This window comes from Eptatretus burgeri, chromosome 13, assembly GCF_056783735.1.
Source record: "Eptatretus burgeri isolate ZD-2024b chromosome 13, Ebu_testis_v1, whole genome shotgun sequence".
NCBI lineage: Eukaryota > Metazoa > Chordata > Myxini > Myxiniformes > Myxinidae > Eptatretus > Eptatretus burgeri.
The window spans coordinates 1,282,711-1,305,282 of NC_140973.1; the positions used below are offsets into that span (position 1 = coordinate 1,282,711).

The 22,572-nt window shown below is 52.1% G+C and overlaps 1 protein-coding gene across 7 annotated transcripts in view; it reads right to left on the bottom strand.

Annotated features, from left to right (window-relative positions):
• Positions 1–22,572, bottom strand: part of LOC147013662 (receptor-type tyrosine-protein phosphatase gamma-like) — a 260,649-nt gene that overhangs the window by 102,582 nt on the left and 135,495 nt on the right. For all 7 annotated transcript variants that reach the window (XR_015050471.1, XM_085850768.1, XM_085850772.1 and 4 more), the window contains one exon: positions 20,549–20,615. Coding sequence is in view for 6 of the 7 variants with exons in the window: in XM_085850768.1 (XP_085706894.1) it covers positions 20,549–20,615 (67 nt within the window). In the remaining variant the exon portion in view is untranslated. The remainder of the gene's footprint in view (positions 1–20,548; positions 20,616–22,572) is intronic.

Below are 22,572 nucleotides of genomic sequence, written 5' to 3' on the forward strand. Positions count from 1 at the left end.
CAGGGATGAGGCGGGCCTGAGGCCGAGACCGGGTCGGGCCTACCCGTCTGGTGATGAGACGCGGAGCGGCGATGGTGCCTCAACTCCGCGGGCCTCGCGGGCAGTGTCTGGTGGGGGGTGGGAACGGGGCCCCCTTGGTCGCACTATCTCAGCGCGGGGGGAAACAGGAGGGGGTTGCTGATGCTCGGGGTATAGAGGATTTCTACTCTGCCTCGAGTCCCGCGACGAGCGTCTCCACCTCGGCCAGGTCGCGCCGTCGGCCTCCCTGGTGTGCAGCTCCCTGCACGACGCGAGCACCCCCTCGTCTGCCCTCGCCGCCTCTCCACAGCTCCGTCCCCTCCGCTCCGACTCCAACGCACACGACGACGACCAACTCCTTCTTGCTTCTTCTTCCCAACTCCACCGCCCGCGAAGTCTTAACTCTCTTGTCCACTTGACTGACGAACGCGGTCGCTTATATAAGCCCCGTGGCTTCGCTCTCCCATCTTTGACCCCCTGCCTTCGACCTTTCACCTCGCTCCCCATTGGCCCGAGAAAAAGTGGGCGTGAATGCTTTTTGATCCATAAATTTGCATATATCGATCGCCCTCCAACGCCCTGGGGGCGGGGCCAAATCGCCCCTCGCTCACCGATTGGACGGAACAAAAGTGGGCGTGTGTCGTTTTTGATCCGTTTTTGAAGTGGAAAATCCGTGGTTTTGTACACGCTGTTCGGCGCGCGCCCTGCACGAGTCCAACACCGGTACCCACAAGCGGCGCAAGAACGGTGGCGATGCGACGGTTGCGAGGTGTGACGTGAAGCGGCGCCGCGGTGGGTGATTGATGTTGTCGTTGGTTGGTGGTGGTAACAATGGCGGTTGGTCCAAAATAAAGATAGTAAAAGAAAAACGGCTATCCTGAAGAGTCGCAGCACGCATAAATGACATGTATTCCCACTAGACAACGGGTTTGGGCCTAACTACACATATACTTACCGAGATACCTCACCTAAGGGACCTGAATGGTGGTTTGCGAATTTGGTAACCACAACACTACCCCCTCCCCTTTTTACAGACTCGTCCCGAGTCGTCAAATTTTCGTGTGACATCATGTGTAGTTTTCCCCTAGTACATTTTACCTACGGATCCCTGAGTGCGACATTCATGGTATTCGTGTCCCCAAAATAAATAACCTAAGGGCTGCGTAACTATCTAAACAAACTCACTCACACGGACGACTTAAATAAAATTGCCGGCGCGAAGACAAACATGCCGGGGGCGCACTCATATTTACAGTACATCTTAACCTTAACTTACAAATTTTACACTAAACCATGGCCCAGGATCACTGAACTCTGCAAAAGAAAAGCAGTTAGCAGGGAGCCAGGCTGCCCGCATGCAGTCTCTGGCTCAAAACAATGCAGGTGACAGGGCACGTGGCTGGCTGCTCACATGCAGTCCAAGGCCTTCCCTTTTGAATTGAACGCAGTGAACCACAACGGTGCATGGGCTGCACAACGCAGTCTCCGTGCCAGCTCAAGTGGCACACGCAATGAACACAACGAATGGATGGATGGACACAAACACGGTGCACGGGCCGCCACTGCAGGCCCGTGTTGTAGCTGCCAACAGGGCAGTTCTCGCAGCTTGCAAACTGTTGCCTTGTGGATCCTGGCGCACATGGAAATGAACAGGGGGGGCAAAGCAAAATTGAACGGGGCTGGTGAACGTGGGCAGTGGGCATGGCATGGCAAAGGTAGCAGGCAAACACAGCCCGCAGAAGAAGGCCGCTGTAGGCAAACACAGCCGGCAGATGAACTGGCCGGCACAGGCCTTGAAGAAAAACAGCCAGCAGATGAAGTGGCCGGCACAGGCCTTGAAGCAAACACGGCCAGCCGATGGCACAGGCCTTGCAGCAAAACAACAGCTGCCGATGAAGTTGGCCGGCCTCCGCCTTGAAGCAAAACACGGCCAGCCGATGAAGTTGGCTAGCTTTTGCCGTTCAGTGGAGGTTGGTGGAGGGAGTGCGGTGGTGCTGGCCACTTGGAAGGCGGGCTCGGACCTACCTACCTGTCTCCCTCCCACCTATCGCCTTTGCCTGTCACTGTACATACCCACTCCCTTAATTTGTCAAACCCCAATTTAGCCCCCTTATTTTTTTTTTTTTTTTTTTTTACTTCCCCACTATAAATCGTCCCCTAACCCCTTTTATCGTCCTTGTTCGGCTAACCTATCCTGTCACCTAGCCTACTCCCAACCCCTACGTTCCCTTCCCGGAGGGGAACAAGGGAGAGCTAACGTCCTGTGTCGAGGCCCAACGAAGCCTCAGAATGGCCTCCCCAGAGTTCGGCGATCTATAACCAAAGTGGGTCCAGCGGCCCACAACGACAGCGAGGGGATGGATGGTGCGGAGGGGTAGATCTCCTAATCTACCCTAACCATTTAACTGTTAAACTACCCCGGGGCTTTCAACAAGCGCCTCTCGCTTAAACTATTGGTTCTAACAACCCAGATTCCCGTCGCCTGTGTTGGTGTCCTCACAATTTCGGGCCTCGCCCCCCAATTTTCTCTCCGTGCCCTCACACGGTCTCCTGGCTGGGACACGTGGCTCCCTTTGGCAGGCACGACCCTCTGCCGAATCTCCCGTTATGGCACCCCCGGGCACTACACTGCCTCCGAGCCTACCAGCTCCCTAACACCGGGGAGTGCCCCCTATGGCACCTCCCCTGAAACGCGCACGTGGCAGGCTGGCTTCCCAGGCCCCTTTCCGAGGGTCACCCTTGCCCACAACACTGCCCACGCGGCTAATGGCGCCCCGGGCCCCCGCACCAAGCAGGCGCACCCGTGCCCACTACGCTATCCCGGCCCCCCATGGGCCCATGGCCTCCCGCGGCCGACTAGCCTGGTGCCCGGGGTACCCACTCAGCGATACTCACCTTTCGCAGCCACGCTCCCAAGCCCGTCAACAGGGCTCCTGCACCCCTCCAAATGGGTTTCGAGCCTACATTCCCACCAACAGCAAAACGACCTCCATTTTTCAATTTGACTAACCCAGCTTACTCACTCTACACTGACCCCGGGGTCCCTCGGGCGGGAGTCACTCCTCCCCCCAATCACTCATCGCACCATGCATTCCCCATTCACTCCATACACACAGACCCGCTGGCCTCACTCACTCACCAAGCACATGCTTCCACCTCACTCAACATGTACACGCTTCCAATTCACTCACCAACAACTCTTCAACACACACACCACTGAACTCTGCCATCCTTCTAACTACATCCCCTAACTAACTCGTGCTCCCACGTCGTCCCTTATACTACAGCACGTTCCTTTTAACACTACGTAGCTAAGCTACGTCCCCTCTACACATTCACAAGTCTGTCCATGTCTTCAAATAATCCCATGAATCAATTTCCCAGGGGGGAATTTCCTCCCTCCCTACTGGGCTCGTGAACTCGTTGCAAGGCTCTGAGAGCATTGCGCCTCTGCGGGAGCGGCTGTTCCAGCACCGACTCCTCCGGCAAAACATATCCATGAGGGCGTAAGGTCGCCCTTGTAAGGCCTCAGGCGGTCCGCGTGGACGATCCGAGGGAGGGCTCGTGGTCCCATTTTAATTTTTAGGACCACGTCACTGACTTGCGCCAGGACGACCCCCGGGCCCTGCCAAAGTGAGGTGAGCTTCGGGCATCTGCCCTTCCTTCGCCGGGGGTTAAAGAACCAAATCTTCGCCCCCGGTGGGTATTTGCTCACCTGGCTCCGGTGGTCGTACCTGCGCTTCATCTTTATGCCCGCCTGTTGGAGCTGGTGTCGTGCGAAGGCGTGGATCTTCTCCAAGCCTTCCTCCAACCGACGGGCATAGCCCTCCCCCGGGGGCCTGTCAAGCCGCTCAGGCGTCGGACCGCACAATAAATTGACGGGGCTTCTCAGCTCCCGTCCATACATCAACAGCGCCGGACTACATGCGGTAGACCCGTGCTGGGACGCGCGATAGGCCATCAGGAGGTACGGAAGGTGTTCGTCCCAGTCCTCCTGGTTAGTGGCGGTGAAGAGGGCCAACTGTTGGACCAGGGTCCTGTTGAACCTCTCCACCATGCCATCAGACTGTGGTCTCAGGGGCGTTGTCCGTGTTTTTCGAATTTCCAGGAGCCTGCACACCTCTTTTAGCAATTCACTCTCAAAATTTCGTCCCTGGTCCGTGTGCAGCTCCTGCGGAATCCCATACCGGCATGTAAATCCTTCTACGAAGGCCTTGGCCACAACCCCTGCTTCCTGGCTGGGAAGGGCAAAGGCTTCTGGCCATTTGGTGAAATAGTCCATAATTACGAGGACGTACTTATTACTCTGGCGAGTGGGGGGCAGTGGTCCCAAAATGTCCATGGCCACTCGCTCCAGGGGAGCCCCAACCTGATGTAGTTGGAGTGGGGCCCTCATCCTCTGTGGCGGTCCCTTTTTTGCAGTACAGGCGTCGCATGCTCGACACCAGTCCTGTACATCGCGCCCCATGTTAACCCAATAGAACCGCCGGCGGGCCCGAGATTTTGTTTTGGTCCTGCCCAAATGGCCGCCGGCGCGGGTACCGTGCACCTGTTTCAAAATTTGGGTCTTAAACCCATCAGGGACTATCACCAGCCAAGAAGTTTGTTCAGAAGGAATCTCCACCCACTTGCGATACAAGATGTTGTCCCTCATTTCTAGGGTCCTCCACTGAGCCCAGTATGCCTTTGTTCGCACCCCGAATGGGGCGATTTCCTCCCCACTGGGCCTCCTGTTTTCCTGGACCCATTTGTACACTGGCCCTAGCACGGGGTCTTCCCGCTGGGCCGTGCTCCATGCCAATCCACCAAATTCCTCTCCCGCGGTTAGTGGCAAAGTTGGGCCTACCACCCGGGCCGCACGGACTGGGAGTTTCGGGGAGGCGTCTGCCAATTGGTCCCTCTCCTCATGTCTCGTGCAATATTTGCAGTTTTCCCTCAGACAGGGGCGTCGAGAGAGCGCATCGGCATTCCCATGAGCCTTACCGGCTCTATGGACCACACTGAAATCGTACTGCTGCAATTTTTCCAACCACCTTGCAATTTGGCCTTCCGGTTCCTTGAACCGTAAGAGCCATTGCAAGGAGGAATGGTCAGTTCGAACCAAAAATTTCCTCCCGTACAAGTACGGGTGGAAATGGCTCACGGCAGACAGCATAGCCAATAGTTCCTTATGAGTTACGCAATAATTTCGTTCGGGCCTACTCATGGCCCGACTGTAATACGCGATCACTCTTTCCACGCCCCCCTGTGTCTGAGACAAGACTGCTCCCAATCCTTCCTGGCTTGCATCCGTGTCCAGGGTATACATCCCGTCATCGGTGGGGTACGCTAAAACAGGTGCGGATGTCAAACACCCCTTTAATTTGAGGAAGGCCTCCTGGCACTCCTCCGTCCAATTAAATCTCAACCCCTTCTCCGTCAACCGGTGAAGGGGCCTGGCTGTCTCCGCAAAGTTTGCCACGAAACGCCGGTAGTAGGAGCAAAGTCCCAAAAAGCCCCGTACCTGTTTGACAGTTGTAGGTACGGGCCACTCCTCTACCGCTGTAATTTTTCCGGGGTCGGTCTTCACCCCCTCGCGGCCTATCACGTGTCCGAGATAGGCCACCTCTGTCGCGAACAAAGTGCATTTCTCTGGGCTCAATTTCAGCCCTGCCTGCCTGAGGTGCCCAAACACCTGGTCCAAATTGGCTATCTCCTGGGTGAATGTTTAGCGTGTACCAGGACGTCATCCAGATACACCAGGCATGACTGCCACGGCATGCCGCCTAGTACACGCTCCATCAGTCTCTCAAAGGTGGCGGGGGCGTTACACAAACCAAACGGCATCACAGTGAACTGATACAGTCCCTTCCCTGTGGAAAATGCCGTTTTCTCCTTCCCCGTCTTATCCATCTCCACCTGCCAATACCCACTCTTGAGGTCCAAAGTTGAGAACCATTTAGAGCCTGCAACGGCGTCGAGGGTATCGTCAATTCTAGGCAGGGGATAGGAGTCTTTGAGTGTCACGTTGTTCAGCTGGCGATAGTCCACACAGAAACGCGTGGTCCCATCCTTCTTTTTAACCAGCACAACTGGTGACATCCAAGGACTTCCCGAGGGCTCGATGACACCTGCATTGAGCATCTTCTCAACCTGTTCATCAGCCTCCTCTCTTTTGCTCCATGGGAGCCTTCGAGCAGGCTGACGGACAGGCCGGGCCCCATTGGTGTGGATCTGATGTTGCACCAGGCCCGTACGTCCAATATCCTCGGGTGACAAGGAGAAGATCCCGATGTGTCGGTCGACCAGCTTGTATAAGGCCTCCCGCTGGGCCTCCTCCAAATCTACACTACTCCGATTTACCATCTCACAAATGGGACCGGGCCAATTCCTAATCGAGTCTGGAGACTCCCTCTGGGGCCGGTCCAACTTGACGTTATCGTCCCTCAGCTCTGCGACCTCTTTTACTGGGGTGCAATCTGCCACCTTCGTGCCCTTCCTGATAGTGCGTGGTTCCGTGCTAACATTTATCACCCGCACGGGCGCTATTGGCCCGTCGGTACTTACCAGGGTGCGGCCCACGACTAAGCCCGGGGTTGACGGCCCTGCCGGTAGTTCCGCCAGGCCGCAGGGGCCCTGCCACGTTGGGGGTGCTCGCCACCGGGCCGGGACCACCGCCTCGGCACCCGGGGGAATGACCACGGAGTCAGGAGCCTCCAGCTCCACCCTCTCATCCGTGCTCACGCCTCCTAACGGCAACTCCTCACCACCCAACTGCATGACCCCTGGCCCAAGTCGATCTTACAACCACCGGCCGTCAGCACATCCAACCCTATTAGACATGGGTCGTACACCTCTGCCACCCAAACCTCTATCTTGGTTTTCACAGTGCCCAATTTAAACGACACGAAACCACGTCCTATGATAGGGGCCGTTGCCCCGGTAGCTAGCTGCAAACTATGGTTTTGCAGACGGTGGATCTCATCCCAACCGTCTACACTCGAATCAAGGACCACAGGGCTGATGATCGTGGCGCTTGCTCCTGTGTCCACCACGGCGTCTACCCCTACGCCGGCAATCTTGCACCGAATTGTTAAGCTACCTTTGCCAATTTGGCCACAACTGATGACCTGTCGCAGTTCTGAGGGCTCTTCTCCGTCTGAGTCTGCCGAACACGGCCCTACATGTTCGGCACTTCTTAGTTTCCCGGGGACTGGTGGGGGGGGGGGGATGGTTGGGCCTGGCTATCCCTATTGACCCGGGGCGGAGTTGGTGGTCTCGGGGGCCGTGGCTCCTCTCTTCGCGGGGGCCTTTCCCTGCGCGGGGCGTTGCACCTCCGCTGCAGGTGGTCACCTGCGCCACAATTATAACACCTCTTCTGGTAAGGTGTTTGCCTCCAGTACGCCGAATTATACCCCCCTCCATTCCGAATTGGGGTACCCCCCGATGGCCCATCTCCCGCCCTTCCCGGGCCCGACCGCCTCTCCACAGGTCTCCCGAACCGGCGGTCGAACATGCCCTGCACCATCCTTTCCACTCGCGCTTGGTCGCCCAGGGTTGCCCCGGCTCCCAGCGCACTGTCGTGCACGGGGTCCACCTGTCGGACTGCCACCGCGTGGCGCCCAGCCCCTCCCAATGGCGTTCTGGCTGCCTCCCAGCAGGCAGCAGTATCAGCCGCCTTCTGGAGGTTGTCCGGGCGCCATACGGTGAGCAATGCTCCGACATCGGTGCCCCCTATTGCTCGAAGGAAATGGTCCAGGGCAATCTCCTCCCGGTACTCCGGCGGCATGTTGGTGTGCGCGATCCCCACCAAGCGGCGAATGTCATGTGCCAATTCTCCCAGTGATTCCTGGGGACGTCGTTTGCGCCCGTTGAGCTGAGCTTTAACAAGCTCGCTCTGCTGGTCCATGCCAAATCGGTTTTTTAGGGCCGAATGGAGATCCTCCAGGGTCGCCCCCTCACTGGGTACCGTGGTCAGGACTTCCAAAGCCACGCCACGCAGGGCCGCTGTGAGGTGTGCCACACCCTGCACCTCGTTCCAGCCATTGCCTCTGGCAACACACTGGAACTGGGCCATATATGCCCTCAAGTCCGTCTTGCCATCGCACAGGGGTAGCGGCACCCTCGGTTCTTTCGAGGTCTCCTCCCGTTCCCTAGGGACTCCGGGAGGAGTGTACCTCCCCAGTCCCAACGGTGCCTCACTCCCGCAGGGTCCGAGCCATTTGCCCGGGGGCTCCACCACCCTTGTCTGCGTCTGTCCGTGCCCCGCGTCGTCCCGCTTACTCTCCCAAGCCATTGGACTCACACTCTGCACACCCCCTGGAACAGTCATTCTGGGTACCCCCATTAGGCCAAAAGACCCCGCGGTCTCTACCCTCCCCAAGCTTGGCATGCTCACCCCCGCATCGGGCAAGCCTCCTCCTCCGCCTTGTGACACCGGCCCCACCTGGGCACGATCCGCCTCGAGGGAGTATATCCTCTCCCCCTGTTCCCGAAGGAGGCCACCCTGCTTCTCACACCGGGCCTCCACCCTATCCGTCAGTCTCTTCTCCATTTCCTCCATTTTCCCCTTTATTACCCCATTTATTTCCTCCCCTATCGTTCCTAACGACAGTTCCCCGACTTTTTCTCTTATTTGCTCCACCTCCCCTTGTACCTGTGTCACCATCTTATTTGTCTTGGATATTTCCTCCCTCGTTGTCCTAAACTGCTCTTCTGTCTCGCCCGGTTTTTTCCTATCTGCTCCCCCAGTTCCTCTGTCTTTTCTCCGGCTTTCCGCTCCATTTCATTAATTACCTCCTCATGTCTCTTTCTACATTCCTCCGCCACCTTTTTAATCCTTTCTGTGTCTCCGCTTTTACCTCCTTTCGCAGGTTTTCAACTTTGTCTGTCATTTCCCGATGTCTTTTCTCACAGTCCTCCTTCACGGCTCCCAATCCCTCCTTTATTTTCCCTTGTTCTCTTTTTAATTCCTCTATCGCCGTCGTGTTCCTCCCTATTTCCTCCTTTATTTGGTCTTGTCCCTGTTTTACTTCTCCCAATCCTTTTCCTACTTTGTCTATTTTTCCCACCACCGTCTTTATTTCGTTTACCCTCTCTTGTTTACTTTCTTCCATTGCGACTCCCACTCCTTTTACTTTCTCTTTTAACCCGGTCACCTCCGCTCGTATCGTGTCGACTTCCTTTTTCATTTCGTTTTTTAGTTCTTCCAAGCTTCCTTTTAGGCTCATTCCCATGTTCTGCGTCTCACCCCGCAGCTCTTTCATTTCTTCCTTCATGTTTGTTTCCATTCCGTTCATTTGTTGTGTATTCGCATCCAATTTTTGTGTATTCGCATCCAATTTTTGTGTATTCGCATCCAATTTTTGTGTATTCGCATCCATCTTGTCGTTCATTTGTTGTGTATTCGCATCCATCTTTTCGTTCATTTGTTGTGCATATCGTATCCATTTTTTGTGTATTCGCATCCATTCTCGCTGTCATTGCCGCCAGCATGGCGCATAGCTGGGCCATGTCGGATGCACTCAGCTGAGCCGTTTCGGCAAGGGTTGGGGAAGGGTTTTGGTGGAGAGGGGGGGGGAGGTGTCATACACCGCGGCCGCTGCCGCACCCATTTCGGGCTCTGGGTTCAGTTGGGCGAGTTCGTTTTCCTGTACGGGCATTCCATCCTGGGCCATGGATCCTACACATTCTACATCCATTTCTAATACCCCCGGCTCCCGCTCGCCTTGAGACGCCATCTTGCTTCTCTTAAAGGGTTAATTTCGCTCGCTCGTAATTTGGAGGGAATCGGGGGTCGCTTCTCTCACCCCTGGACCGATTCCCGTGAATTTAGCCGGAGACAGGAGAGCCCGTTTTCCTGTTCTCCGATACCAGTGCCGCGAGGAGGGCGATGAATTTGTATCGCACGACCTGACACCAGTGTTGCGGATTCGCGCCCGCCGGCGTGCGACGGCCACGTAACTCGAATCGCGGCACATCGCCCACCGGACGGACAATCCAGTCGTGACCCTCTCGGACTAACGCCGGGAACCAGTCACGGGTGGACCTTTCGGTCTCACCGCGATCGAGCCAATCAGCCCCCGCGTGGGATAGGGTTGCTCGCCAAATTCGACCTACCTAAGTACCCACACGGAGGGTAGACCGGGCGATCGCACCTCGCCGCAGGTCGACTTCGGACACGGGCCACTTAAGCGACCCGTTCCGTACTATCGGGATAACCGAGCGGTGTTATCGTCGGCCTCGACGGTTCGATTAATTATCGGGCGTATTCAGCCCACTACCAACCCTTTACGTGAAGCAAGATGAGGACTCAATGAAAGAAATGACGAAGCGAAGCGGGAAACAGTTCAACACAAAGCACATTTATTCGCGACGAACGGAAAGCACACATATTCAATTCCACCAAAAGCACATAGAAAAGAAAAGAAACACAATGCAATTTTACACAAAAAGCAAATGCGACAATGCAGATCTAATACCGATTACGCGAGCACACGGCAACACTTATACAATTTTACTTCACAGACGGCGCCGACAACACATACCCAAAACCAAGGAAAAGAATACCCTCAAGGATGAGGCGGGCCTGAGGCCGAGACCGGGTCGGGCCTACCCGTCTGGTGATGAGACGCGGAGCGGCGATGGTGCCTCAACTCCGCGGACCTCGCGGGCAGTGTCTGGTGGGGGGTGGGAAAGGGGCCCCCTTGGTCGCACTATCTCAGCGCGGGGGGGGGGAACAGGAGGGGGTTGCTGATGCTCGGGGTATAGAGGATTTCTACTCTGCCTCGAGTCCCGCGACGAGCGTCTCCACCTCGGCCAGGTCGCGCCGTCGGCCTCCCTGGTGTGCAGCTCCCTGCACGACGCGAGCACCCCCTCGTCTGCCCTCGCCGCCTCTCCACAGCTCCGTCCCCTCCGCTCCGACTCCAACGCACACGACGACGACCAACTCCTTCTTGCTTCTTCTTCCCAACTCCACCGCCCGCGAAGTCTTAACTCTCTTGTCCACTTGACTGACGAATGCGGTCGCTTATATAAGCCCCGTGGCTTCGCTCTCTCATCTTTGACCCCCTGCCTTCGACCTTTCACCTCGCTCCCCATTGGCCCGAGAAAAAGTCGGCGTGAATGCTTTTTGATCCATAAATTTGCATATATCGATCGCCCTCCAACGCCCTGGGGGCGGGGCCAAATCGCCCCTCGCTCACCGATTGGACGGAACAAAAGTGGGCGTGTGTCGTTTTTGATCCGTTTTTGAAGTGGAAAATCCGTGGTTTTGTACACGCTGTTCGGCGCGCGCCCTGCACGAGTCCAACACCGGTACCCACAAGCGGCGCAAGAACGGTGGCGATGCGACGGTTGCGAGGTGTGACGTGAAGCGGCGCCGCGGTGGGTGATTGATGTTGTCGTTGGTTGGTGGTAGTAACAATGGCGGTTGGTCCAAAATAAAGATAGTAAAAGAAAAACGGCTATCCTGAAGAGTCGCAGCACGCATAAATGACATGTATTCCCACTAGACAACGGGTTTGGGCCTAACTACACATATACTTACCGAGATACCTCACCTAAGGGACCTGAATGGTGGTTTGCGAATTTGGTAACCACAACAATATGTATATATATATATATATATATATATATATATATATATATATATATATATATATATATATATATATATATATATATATATATATATATATATATATATATATATATATATATATATATATATACATATATACAGTATATAAATATATTAAAAGCACGGTTCGTGAAGTCGTCCATTTCGTCCGTAAAGCCATGTGAGTGTATGCCAATTAATTACGTACTGTTTGAACGTTGCTTGCAGACTACACGTATGCCTATTAATTACGTACTATTGGAGTGAGCCTTTTACAGTGAAGCCGTGTGACTATGTTTCTATTAATTACCCTTTGTGATGACATCATAAATGCAGACAAAGAATGCTACATCTCATCAGTATGAAAATTTTTGAGGGTCATCTCGGGATAAATTGGTCAACAGAAAAAATGTATGATGTCATCGGTCATGTGGTTCGGCCACCCATTTTTTTTGAACCTTCAAAAATCTCCGAAAAGGCTGAACGAATCAAGGAGAAACCTTACAGGTATGACCGCCTATCCATGAAGAACAAAAAGCTATGACGACATAAGTCACTTGGTTTGGCAGCTATGAGTTTTTGAAGAATAAACATTTATAAATCGTCTTCTCCAGAACAGCTTCACAGATCAAGGGGAAACTTCACCCACATGTTCCCCAAGCCTAGGAACACCAGGGTGTTCATGAAAAATGAATGTCACATTGTCGTGCAGCCATATTGGATTGAACGAACAAGAAACAAGGACCAAGGAAATCCAACACAGGTCGAGGCCATTCAGCCCATCACGCCTGCACGCAACACCACACCAACCTATCCACACAAGATCCATGGAAGAAAATGCAAAAAAAAAAGTTTTTAATTAATGAAATATAAAAAAAAATTGTGGGTTTGTTTTTTTTGGAAGTTTTTTTATATGTATATATATATATATATATATATATATATATATATATATATATATATATATATATATATATATATATATATATATATATATATATATATATTTTGCCCCTTTTCCTTTTCCTTTTCTTCCCCTCAGGGAGGGGCATGGGTTTGGTTAAAAACACACATCAACCAAACAACCCCCCTTGACAAGACCCCCACCAAACAGCACTCCATACACAATCACCCATCAATGCTCAAACTACCTAAAAGTCTTATCAACATCCCCATACCCCCTCCATTTCCATAACTTCCAGGTACCTATCAAATTATAATTTAAACTTATCCACTGTTTCTGCTGCCACTACCTTTCCAGCGAGACCATTCCATGCATTAACTACTCTCTGGGTGAAAGTCTCCGACCTTACTCCCGTCTTAACTCCCTTCTTCTTTACTCTCAGGCTATGGCCCCTGGTTCTATTACTGTCTACTCTGTTGAATAATTCATCTTCACTTATTTTATCGATACCTTTCGTTATCTTAAACATCCCTATCATATCTCCTCGTAACTGCTTCCTTTCTAGTGAATAAAGCCCTGTCTCCTTCAACCACTCCTCGTAGCTGAGTCTTGCTAGGCCCGGAATCAATCTAGTAGCCCGACGCTGAATCCCCTTTATGGCATCTATGTCCTTCCGGAACTGTGGTGGCCAAAACTGCACACAATATTCTGGATGTGGCCCTCACTAAATTCCTGTACAATGTTAACACCACCTCTTTTGATTTATAAATGATCCCCCTCTGAATACAACTTAAAACCCTATTTGCTTTACCTATAGCTGCCTGGCATTGTGCTACCGACTTACCTCCCGTATCTATTACCACCCCCAGATCTTTCTCCTGTGTGACATGCTCCAAAATTACCCCTTGCCTCCTGTAATCTCTATTTTCATTGTTCTTTCCCATCCCCAACACCTTACACTTGCTCAGGTTAAATTTCATCTGCCAATCTTTTGCCCAATCTCTGCAAGTATCACTACTTTCCTGTATCTGATCACCACCCCCTCTGCTGTCCACCTTACCTCCAAGCTTTGTGTCATCTGCAAATTTGGAAAGCTTACTCTTTACCCCATTATCCAAATCGTTGATGTAAATAATGAATAGTCATGGTCCGAGTACTGATCCCTTAGGTACCCCACTACTTATATCCTCCCAGCAAGACATCCTCCCACTCACAGCCACTCTTTGCTTCAAACAACTAAGCCAGTTTGCAATCCAATTAGCTACCTGACTAGCCACTCCACAAACCCTCACTTTGTCTCACAACCTCAGATGTGGTACCTTATCAAATGCCTTCTTAAGGTCTAGATATACTATGTCCACTGCCTTTCCCTCATCCACACAATCAGACACTGCTTCATAGAACTCTAAAAGATTTGTTAAACAGCAACTACCTTTGGTAAACACATGATGACTACCTTTAATTAGTTTGTATTTGTTTAAATGGTTCTCATCCAGTCCTTAATTAATGTCTCCAACACCTTCCCCACAACTGAAGTCAAACTAACAGGTCTATAGTTTCCCCATTCTTCTCTGGATCCTTTCTTAAATAGTGGCGTTAACATTTGCTACTCTTCAATCCTCCGGTACCTGTCCTGACTCCAGTGAACCATAATTGTGACATAGTTAAAGCATTAACTGAGAGAACGAACATCTGTAAAAAAAGTCTTTCTCTTGAACTTCTTCATCAATCGACATGAAAAGTCACAATTATGATCTCGTAAACATGGGGTACAGGGAAAGTCCACACTCCTTTCAAAATTTTCACCTTTTGGTGCCTTATAGCCTGGAATTAAATTGCATTGAAAAAAACAAACTGTTTCCACCTTTATTTACACATCGTAACCCATCACGTCCAAGTGAAAAATAAATTCTACAAACTTCAGAAAATTAATTTAAAATACAAAACTAGAATATCTTGGTTGGATAAGTGTCCACCCCCTTTGAGTTAATACTCCGTGGAAGCACCTTCGACAGCAATTACAGGTGTGAGTCTGTTGGGATAGGTCTCTACCAACTTTGCACACCTTGATCGGGCAATATTTGCTCATTCTTCTGAACAAAACTGTTCAAGCTCAGTGAAGTTGTGTTGGGAACATTGATGAACATAAATCTTCAAGTCATGCCACAGATTTTTGATTGGATGTAGGTTGGGGCTCTGACTGGGCCACTCAAGGACATTGATCTTTTTCTTCCTTAGCCATGCCAGTGTAGCTTTGGCTGTGTGCTTCAGGTCGCTGTCATGCTGAAAGGTGAACTTCCATCCCAATTTCAGCTTTCATGCAGAGGGCAGCAAGTTTTCCTCCAAGATATTTCTTTATTTTGCTCCATCCTTTTTCCTTCTCTCCTGATAATAAGTGCCCCAGTCCCTACTTATGTCAAACATCCCCGTAACATGATGCTGCCACCACCATGTTTCACAATCAGGATGGTGTTCTTTGGGTAATGTGCTGTGTTCGGTTTATACCAAACATAACGTTTTGCATTTAGGCCAAAAAGTTCGATCTTTGTTTCGTCAGACCACAAAACCTTTTGACCGTATGTGAGTGAGGCCGTGAGTGTGGATGAAACGGCCAGTGTGGATGAGGCACCGCGGGTGAGTGCCCCCGCGTGTGTGAGTGAGGCACGGTGTATGAGTGTGGCACGAGTGAGTGAAAGGCCGCGTGTGCGTGGAGCCACGTGTGCGAGGGAGATGGCATGCGTGAGTGAACGGCCGAGTGCAAGGGAGACCGTGTATGTGAGAGAGCGGTATGTGAGGGAGATGTCGGTTGGCATGCGGGAGCACGCAGCCGCGTCTCCCGGTGTGAATGTAATGGAGTGGAGTGTGAGCGTCGTAACACGCGGGAGTGCGTGTGTGGAATGGAGACGACGACGGCGACATGCAAGTAAAGAAAGCCGAGTAGCGGCTGTAGTTGTTTCGGGGACCGTGCCGGGTTCACCCAGCAGTGAGCACGCGGTCCGTGCTGTGCAACGCACGAGACCACCACGTGCTCGCTTGCGAGAGTGAAGTCCCGGTCCGGAAACGCACGCGGTGGATTTGCCGATCCCGCGGACGGACAAAGTTTAGGCAGGATTTCGGATTTGGACCGGACGGGTTCTCCACGCGATCGTGTGTGTTAAACTCCAACGGGCAAAGCACATGTGTTCGCGTGGGGAACCCCTCGAGACGTGGGGCTTGTGTTTTTTTTATTTTATGCGCACGGTGACGCCATGGCTGCACGTGGGGTTGGAATCCGGCAGGAGGGGTATCTCTGCCGGATGGTACCGTCCAAGGAGGGACGAGGAACACGTGCAGCTGCATGACGTCACGGGCAGTTGCAGGTGCAAAGTGCGCGAGTTGCCGCGCTGGCGCTGCGCATGGAAAAAAAATAAAAAAAAATAAGCAAGCCTCTCTTTCGGGTGTACAGGATTCCTGGGCAAGGGGTGGAAGACCCCCTTATCTGGGCACAGGATGGAAACTAGTTAGGGGGAAGGGTTAGCTTAGTTAGACCGACTTCATGGGGCAGGGGTAAGTCCTCATGGAGTCCGTGGAATGGATTAGGTAGAGGGATTTAGTGAGCTTTAGGTTGGGAAAGTTATTTTTTTGATTTTGAGGACATGGACAGACTGATGAATGTGTAGAGGGGACGTAGCTTAGCCACGTAGTGTTAAAAGGAACGTGCTGTAGTTTAAGGGACGACGTGGGAGCACGAGTTCGTTAGGGGATGTAGTTAGGAGGATGGCAGAGTTCAGCGGTGTGTGTGCTGAAGAGTTGTGAGGTGAGCACTTGGTGAGTGAGTGAGGCCAGCGGGTCTGTGTGAGTGGAGCGAATGGGGAATGCATGGTGCGATGAGTGATTGGGGGGAGGAGTGACTCCCGCCCAAGGGACCCCCGGGGTCAGTGTAGAGTGAGTTAGCTGGGTTAGTCAAATTAACAAAAATGGAGGTTGTTTTGTTGTTGGTGGGAGTGTAGGCTCGAAACCCGTTTGGAGGGGTGCAGGAGCCCTGTTGACGGGCTTGGGAGCGTGGCTGCGAAAGGTGAGTATCGCTGAGTGGGTACCCCGGGCACCAGGCTAGTCAGCCGTGGTAGGCCAAGGGCCCATGGGGGGCCGGGATAGCGTAGTGGGCACGGGTGCGCCTGCTTGGTGCGGGGGCCCGGGGCGCCATTAGCCGCGTGGGCAGTGTTGTGGGCACGGGTGACCCTCGGAAAGGGGCCTGGGAAGCCAGCCTGCCACGTGTGCGTTTCAGGGGAGGTGCCATGGGGGGCACTCCCCGTTGTTAGGGAGCTGGTAGGCTCGGAGGCAGTGTAGTGCCCGGGGGTGCCATAGCGGGAGAATCGGCAGAGGGTCGTGCCTACCAAAGGGAGCCACGTGTCCCAGCCATGAGACCGTGTGAGGGCACGGAGAGAAAATTGGGGGGCGAGGCCCGAAATTGTGAGGACACCAACACAGGCGACGGGAATCTTGGTTGTTAGAACCAATAGTTTAAGCGAGAGGCGCTTGTTGAAAGCCCCGGGGTAGTTTAACGGTTAAATGGATAGGGTAGATTAGGAAGTGTACCCCTCCGCACCATCCATCCCCTCGCTGTCGTTGTGGGCCGCTGGACCCACTTGGTGTTAAGATCGCCGAACTCTGGGGAGGCCATTCTGAGGCTTCGTTGGGCCTCGACACAGGACGTTAGCTCTCCCTTATTCCCCTCCGGGAAGGGAACGTAGGGGTTGGGAGTAGGCTAGGTGACAGGATAGGTTAGCCGAACAAGGACGATAAAGGGGGTTAGGGGACGATTTATAGAGGGGAAGTAAACATAAAAATAAAAATAAAAAAATAAGTGGGGGCTAAATTGGTTTTTCACAAATTAAGGGAGTGGGTATGTACAGTGACAGGCAAAGGTGATAGGTTGGGAGGGAGACCGTAGGGTAGGTCCGAGCCCGCCTTCCAAGTGGCCAGCACCACCGCACTCCCTCCACCAACCTCCACTGAACGGCAAAGGCTGGCCAACTTCATCTGCAGCTGCTGTGCTGCAAGGCCTGTGCCGGCTGGATCGTCTGCCGGCTGGCTGTTTTTCTGCAAGGCCTGTGCCGGCCAGTTCATCTGCTGGCTGTTTTTCTTCAAGGCCTGTGCCGGCCAGTTCATCTGCCGGCTGTGTTTGCCTGCTGCCTTTGCCATGCCATGCCCACTGCCCACGTTCACCAGCCCCGTTCAATTTTTGCTTTGCCCCCCCCCTGTTCATTGCCATGTGCGCCAGGATCAAGGCAACAGTTTGCAAGCTGCAAGAACTGCCCTGTTGGCAGCTACAACACGGGCCTGCAGTGGCGGCCCGTGCACCGTGTTTGCGTCCAGCCATTCATCTATCCATTCGTTGTGTTCATTGCGTGTGCCACTTGAGCTGGCACGGAGACTGCATTTGTGCAGCCCATGCACCATTGTGGTTCACTGCGTTCAGTTCAAAAGGGAAGGCCTTGGACTGCGTGTGAGCAGCCAGCCACGTTCCCTGTCACCTGCATTGTTTTGAGCCATAGACTGCATGCGAGCAGCCTGGCTCCCTGCTAACTGCTTTTCTTTTGCAGAGTTCATTGATCCTGGGCCATGGTTTAGTGTAAAATTTGTAAGTTAAGGTTAAGATGTACTGTAAATATGAGTGCGCCCCCGGCATGTCTGTCCTAGCGCCGGCAATTTTATTTAAGTCGTCCGTGTGAGTGAGTTTGTTTAGGTAGTTACGCAGCCCTCAGGTTATTTATTTTGGGGACACGAATACCATGAATGTCGCACTCAGGGATCCGTAGGTAAAATGTACTAGGGGAAAACTACACATGATGGCACACGAAAATTTGACGACTCGGGACGAGTCTGTAAAAAGGGGAGGGGGTAGTGTTGTGGTGACCAAATTCGCATACCACCATTCAGGTCCCTTAGGTGAGATATCTCGGTAAGTATATGTGTAGTTAGGCCCAAACCCGTTGTCTAGAGGGAATAAATGTCATTCATGCGTGCTGCGACTCTTCAGGATAGCCGTTTTTCTTTTACTATCTTTATTTTGGACCAACCGCCATTGTTACCACCGCCAACCGCGTCTCAACAGTCACAACATCAACCACCCACCACAAGCCGCTTCACCACAGCAGCCACGACCTTTGCCGTCAACCCTCGCAACCGTCGCATCGCCACCGTTCTTGCGCCGCTTGTGGGTGCCGGTATTGGACTCGTGCAGGGCGTGCGCCGAACAGCGTGTACAAAACCACGGATTTTCCGCTCCAAAAACGGATCAAAAACGACACACGCCCACTTTTGTTCCGTCCAATCGGTGAGTGAGGGGCGATTTGGCCCCGCCTCCAGGGCGTTGGAGGGCGGTCGCTATATGCAAATTCATGGATCAAAATGCATTCACGCCCACTTTTTCTCGGGCCAATGGGGAGCGAGGTGAAAGGTCGAAGGCAGGGGGTCAAAGGCGAAGCCACGGGGCTTATATAAGCGGCTGCGTTCGTCAGAAAAGGGTAGTTGGTCGTCGTCGTGTGCGAGGTCGTGTGTGCGTTGGAAGGAGTTCGCAGGAGGAAGAGTTCGGAGTTGGAGTCGGAGCGAAGAGGACGGAGCTGTGGAGAGGCGGCGGCGGCGAGGGCAGACGAGGGGGTGCTCGCGTCGGTGCCGGGAGCTGCACACCAGGGAGGCCGACGGCGCGACCTGGTCGAGGTGGAGACGCTCGTTGCGGGACCCGAGACAGAGTAAAAATCCTCCTTTCCCCGAGCATCAGCAACCCCCTCCTGTTTCCCCCCGCGCTGAGATAGTGCGACCAAGGGGGCCCCCTTCCCACCCCCTACCAGACACTGTCCGCGAGGCCCGCGGAGTTGGGGCACCATCGCCGCTTCCGCCTTATCATCAGACGGGTAGGCCCGACCCGGTCTCGGCCCCAGGCCCGCCTCATCCTGGAGGGTGGTTCTCTTTTCTTTTGCTTTGGGAATATGTGTTGTCGGCGCCGTCTGTGAAGTAGAATTGTATAAGTGTTGCCGTGTGCTCGGTAGTCGGTATTAGCTCTGCATTGTGTCTTCGCTTTTACATTTGCTTTTTGTGTAAAATTGCATTGTGTTTCTTTTCCTCTTCTATGTGCTTTTGGTGGAATTGTATATGTGTGCTTTCCGTTCATCGCGAATAAATGTGCTTTATGTTGAACTGTTTCCCGCTTCGCTTCGTCATTTCTCTCATTGAATCCCCATCTTGCTTCACGTAAAGGGTTGGTAGTGGGCTGAATACGCCCGATAATTAATCGAACCGTCGAGGCCGACGATAACACCGCTCGGTTATCCCGATAGTACGGAACGGGTCGCTTAAGTGGCGCGTGTCCGAAGTCGACCTGCGGCGAGGTGCGATCGCCCGGTCTACCCTCCGTGTGGGTACTTAGGTAGGTCGAATTTGGCGAGCAACCCTATCCCACGCGGGGGCCGATTGGCTCAATCGCGGTGAGACCGAAAGGTCCACCCGTGACTGGTTCCTGGCGTTAGTCCGAGAGGGTCACGACTGGATTGTCCGTCCGGTGGGCGACGTGCCGCGATTCGAGTTACGTGGCCGTCCGCACGCCGGCGGGCGCGAATCCGTAACAATATTCTCGTTTTGTATTTTTAATTAATTTTCTGAAATTTATATCATTTGTTTTTCACTTAGAGGTTGTGGGTTACGATGTGTAAATAAAGGTGGAAAAAGCCTGATTTTATTGCAATTTAATTCCAGGCTATAAGGGAACAAAAGGTGAAAATTTTGAAAGGGGGTGTAAACTTTCTATAGGCACTGTATGTTCTAAATTTCAACCTGATTGGAAACATGGTCTGGCAGCCAGAATTATTTAATGTTTTGAATCTGGGTTCAGGGATATAAATGAAACTTGGTACATGTATGTATAATGATGTAATAATGTGGGTGGAGGCATATCTGGTGACATCAAAGAGTTCCCTTCTAGTTATTATTATTAATTTATTATTAGCAATGATTGGAATTGATATTTGATGTTTCTCAGGGTTATCCTTCACCTTGATTTGAGATATGAGGCATGCCATGGAGCAGGATGTTAAGATCTGGATTAACTTCTTTTCTCACCTGGCAGAACAAAAAACACAAAGTAGATTAGATATTTTATAGGACAAAATAAAAAGCATAAACTTCATTCGGGGGTTGCTTTCACTCTTGAACAAATCTCACACTCTTTCTCCACAAGGACTAGAAGACTTCCTTGAAGAAGATCAATATCAAACTTTTGTGCCTCACCATCAGCCATGATCTTTTTTGGGAAAATCACCATTCTAAGTTGGCCTCCAAAGCCAGCCGGCAACTGGGCATCGTCCATCGTGCAAAGTCTTTCTTTGGCACACCTGAACTGCTGTTCACCTACAAGGCCTTCATCCGCAGCTTGGAGTATTGCTCTCCCCTCTGGGCTGAAGCCCGTGCCGCACAACTTGCTCAGCTTGGCGCCATGGAAACCAAGGCCGTCAAGATCATTGGATGAAGCTGAGTCTCTCCTGCGATTAAGTTGAGTTTCTGGGCCTGTCACTTTCACACTGAAGACAGGTTGGTGTGGTCTTCTGTCTTCCGCCATCTCCTTTCTGATTTTGCACCTTCTGCTCTTTCCGTACTTACTCCCCCCCCCCACCACGGCCCACCCCCACCCCAAGTTTATGCAAGGTGTAAGCGGTCCTGGCTAACAGGGTTACCTGGTCGTCCATGACTCTTTTCCCCTGTTCAGAATTTGGTTGAGCTCGACTCCAGTCCAAAATGCCTCAAAGTCCATCCATGATACACCCTCGTCTCTCTGTGAAGCCGGTCTGTTTGCAAAGGGACAAGTGCTTCTCCTGACCTAATGCCCCCGGAATGTAGGTCGATGGCCGTTCCTCCAACGGACCCGGTGGTCATGTCCAAGTGGCAGGTTTTCAATGTTTAGGTGACTTAGCCAGTCTCGGTGGGTGGGTGGGTGGCAGTCGAGTGGAGTGGTGTTGAGCTACTCTAAGGCCACAGCAGCCCACCCCAATAACAATTTTGTCGGCCGGGCGAAGTTGCACCCGTTGTGAGCTGCAGTGCTTGCTGGCATCACGTGCGGCTCAGGCCTTCCGAATCATCACCCTGGTTTTGGTCTAATGGTCTAACATGGGTCTTTTGGTTGAACCAGATCTCAATGGTGGTTGAGGTGAGGGTGTTAGGTGTGGGTGTAGCAAGGACCTGGAGTTACCTTTAAAGGTGTATATGAAACTCCAATAATCCAGAATTACTGCTCACCTCCACTCTTTCGTTCCTCTTTTTTTTCCCCACCTGTGGAACTGACTTCCTCAGTCTCTTCAATCTCGTTCTTCCCTCCAGGGCTCTAACAGTGTTGTTCACCACCATCTCAGATAAGACCCCCTCAACCTCCCTCGCCCACAACCATGATCTTTAATAACCCCGTTAACTCTCCCAGATTTCTGAATTTGGTCCTGTTTCTGAAATCCATTTCCAAAAATGAAATTTTTATCTCTTTCCTGGTTGTGATGAAATTCATCCTTTCCTGAGGGAAATGGCATTCCTGAGGAAATAATTATTTATTATATTATCCTGAGGGAAATGGCAACAATACCAAAGATTTTTGTAAGCAAATTTCCAAATCCACCACATTATGACCGCCATGTTGACGTCACATTTACCACGTTGGTCCGAGTATTCTGCCATGAATCTTTGTTCCACTGGTTGCCGAGACAGTTTACCATTTACAGTATATGCAAAGAAGGGGCAAAGTTTATGAAACCACTTCGTAGGATTCTCATTAACTTGGAGTGTACATTTGATCGAGTGCCTTGTTGTAAAGTCGAGGTTCTGTATTATGTGTGTTTTGTTTTTTTCCTAAAAGAGTCTTGACATAAATTTTCATCATAAGCTGTTTGTTAATTTTTTCAAAACTCAATCTTGGTTATACCAAGACTCGACTGTACATGTGTTTTTGTGTTGTGGTGTTGATAGGCCTTTTCCAATATCTGCTTTTCCTTGCATCTCCAAAGAGAAGAGAAAGAAAAATAAACAAAACAGCTTAGGT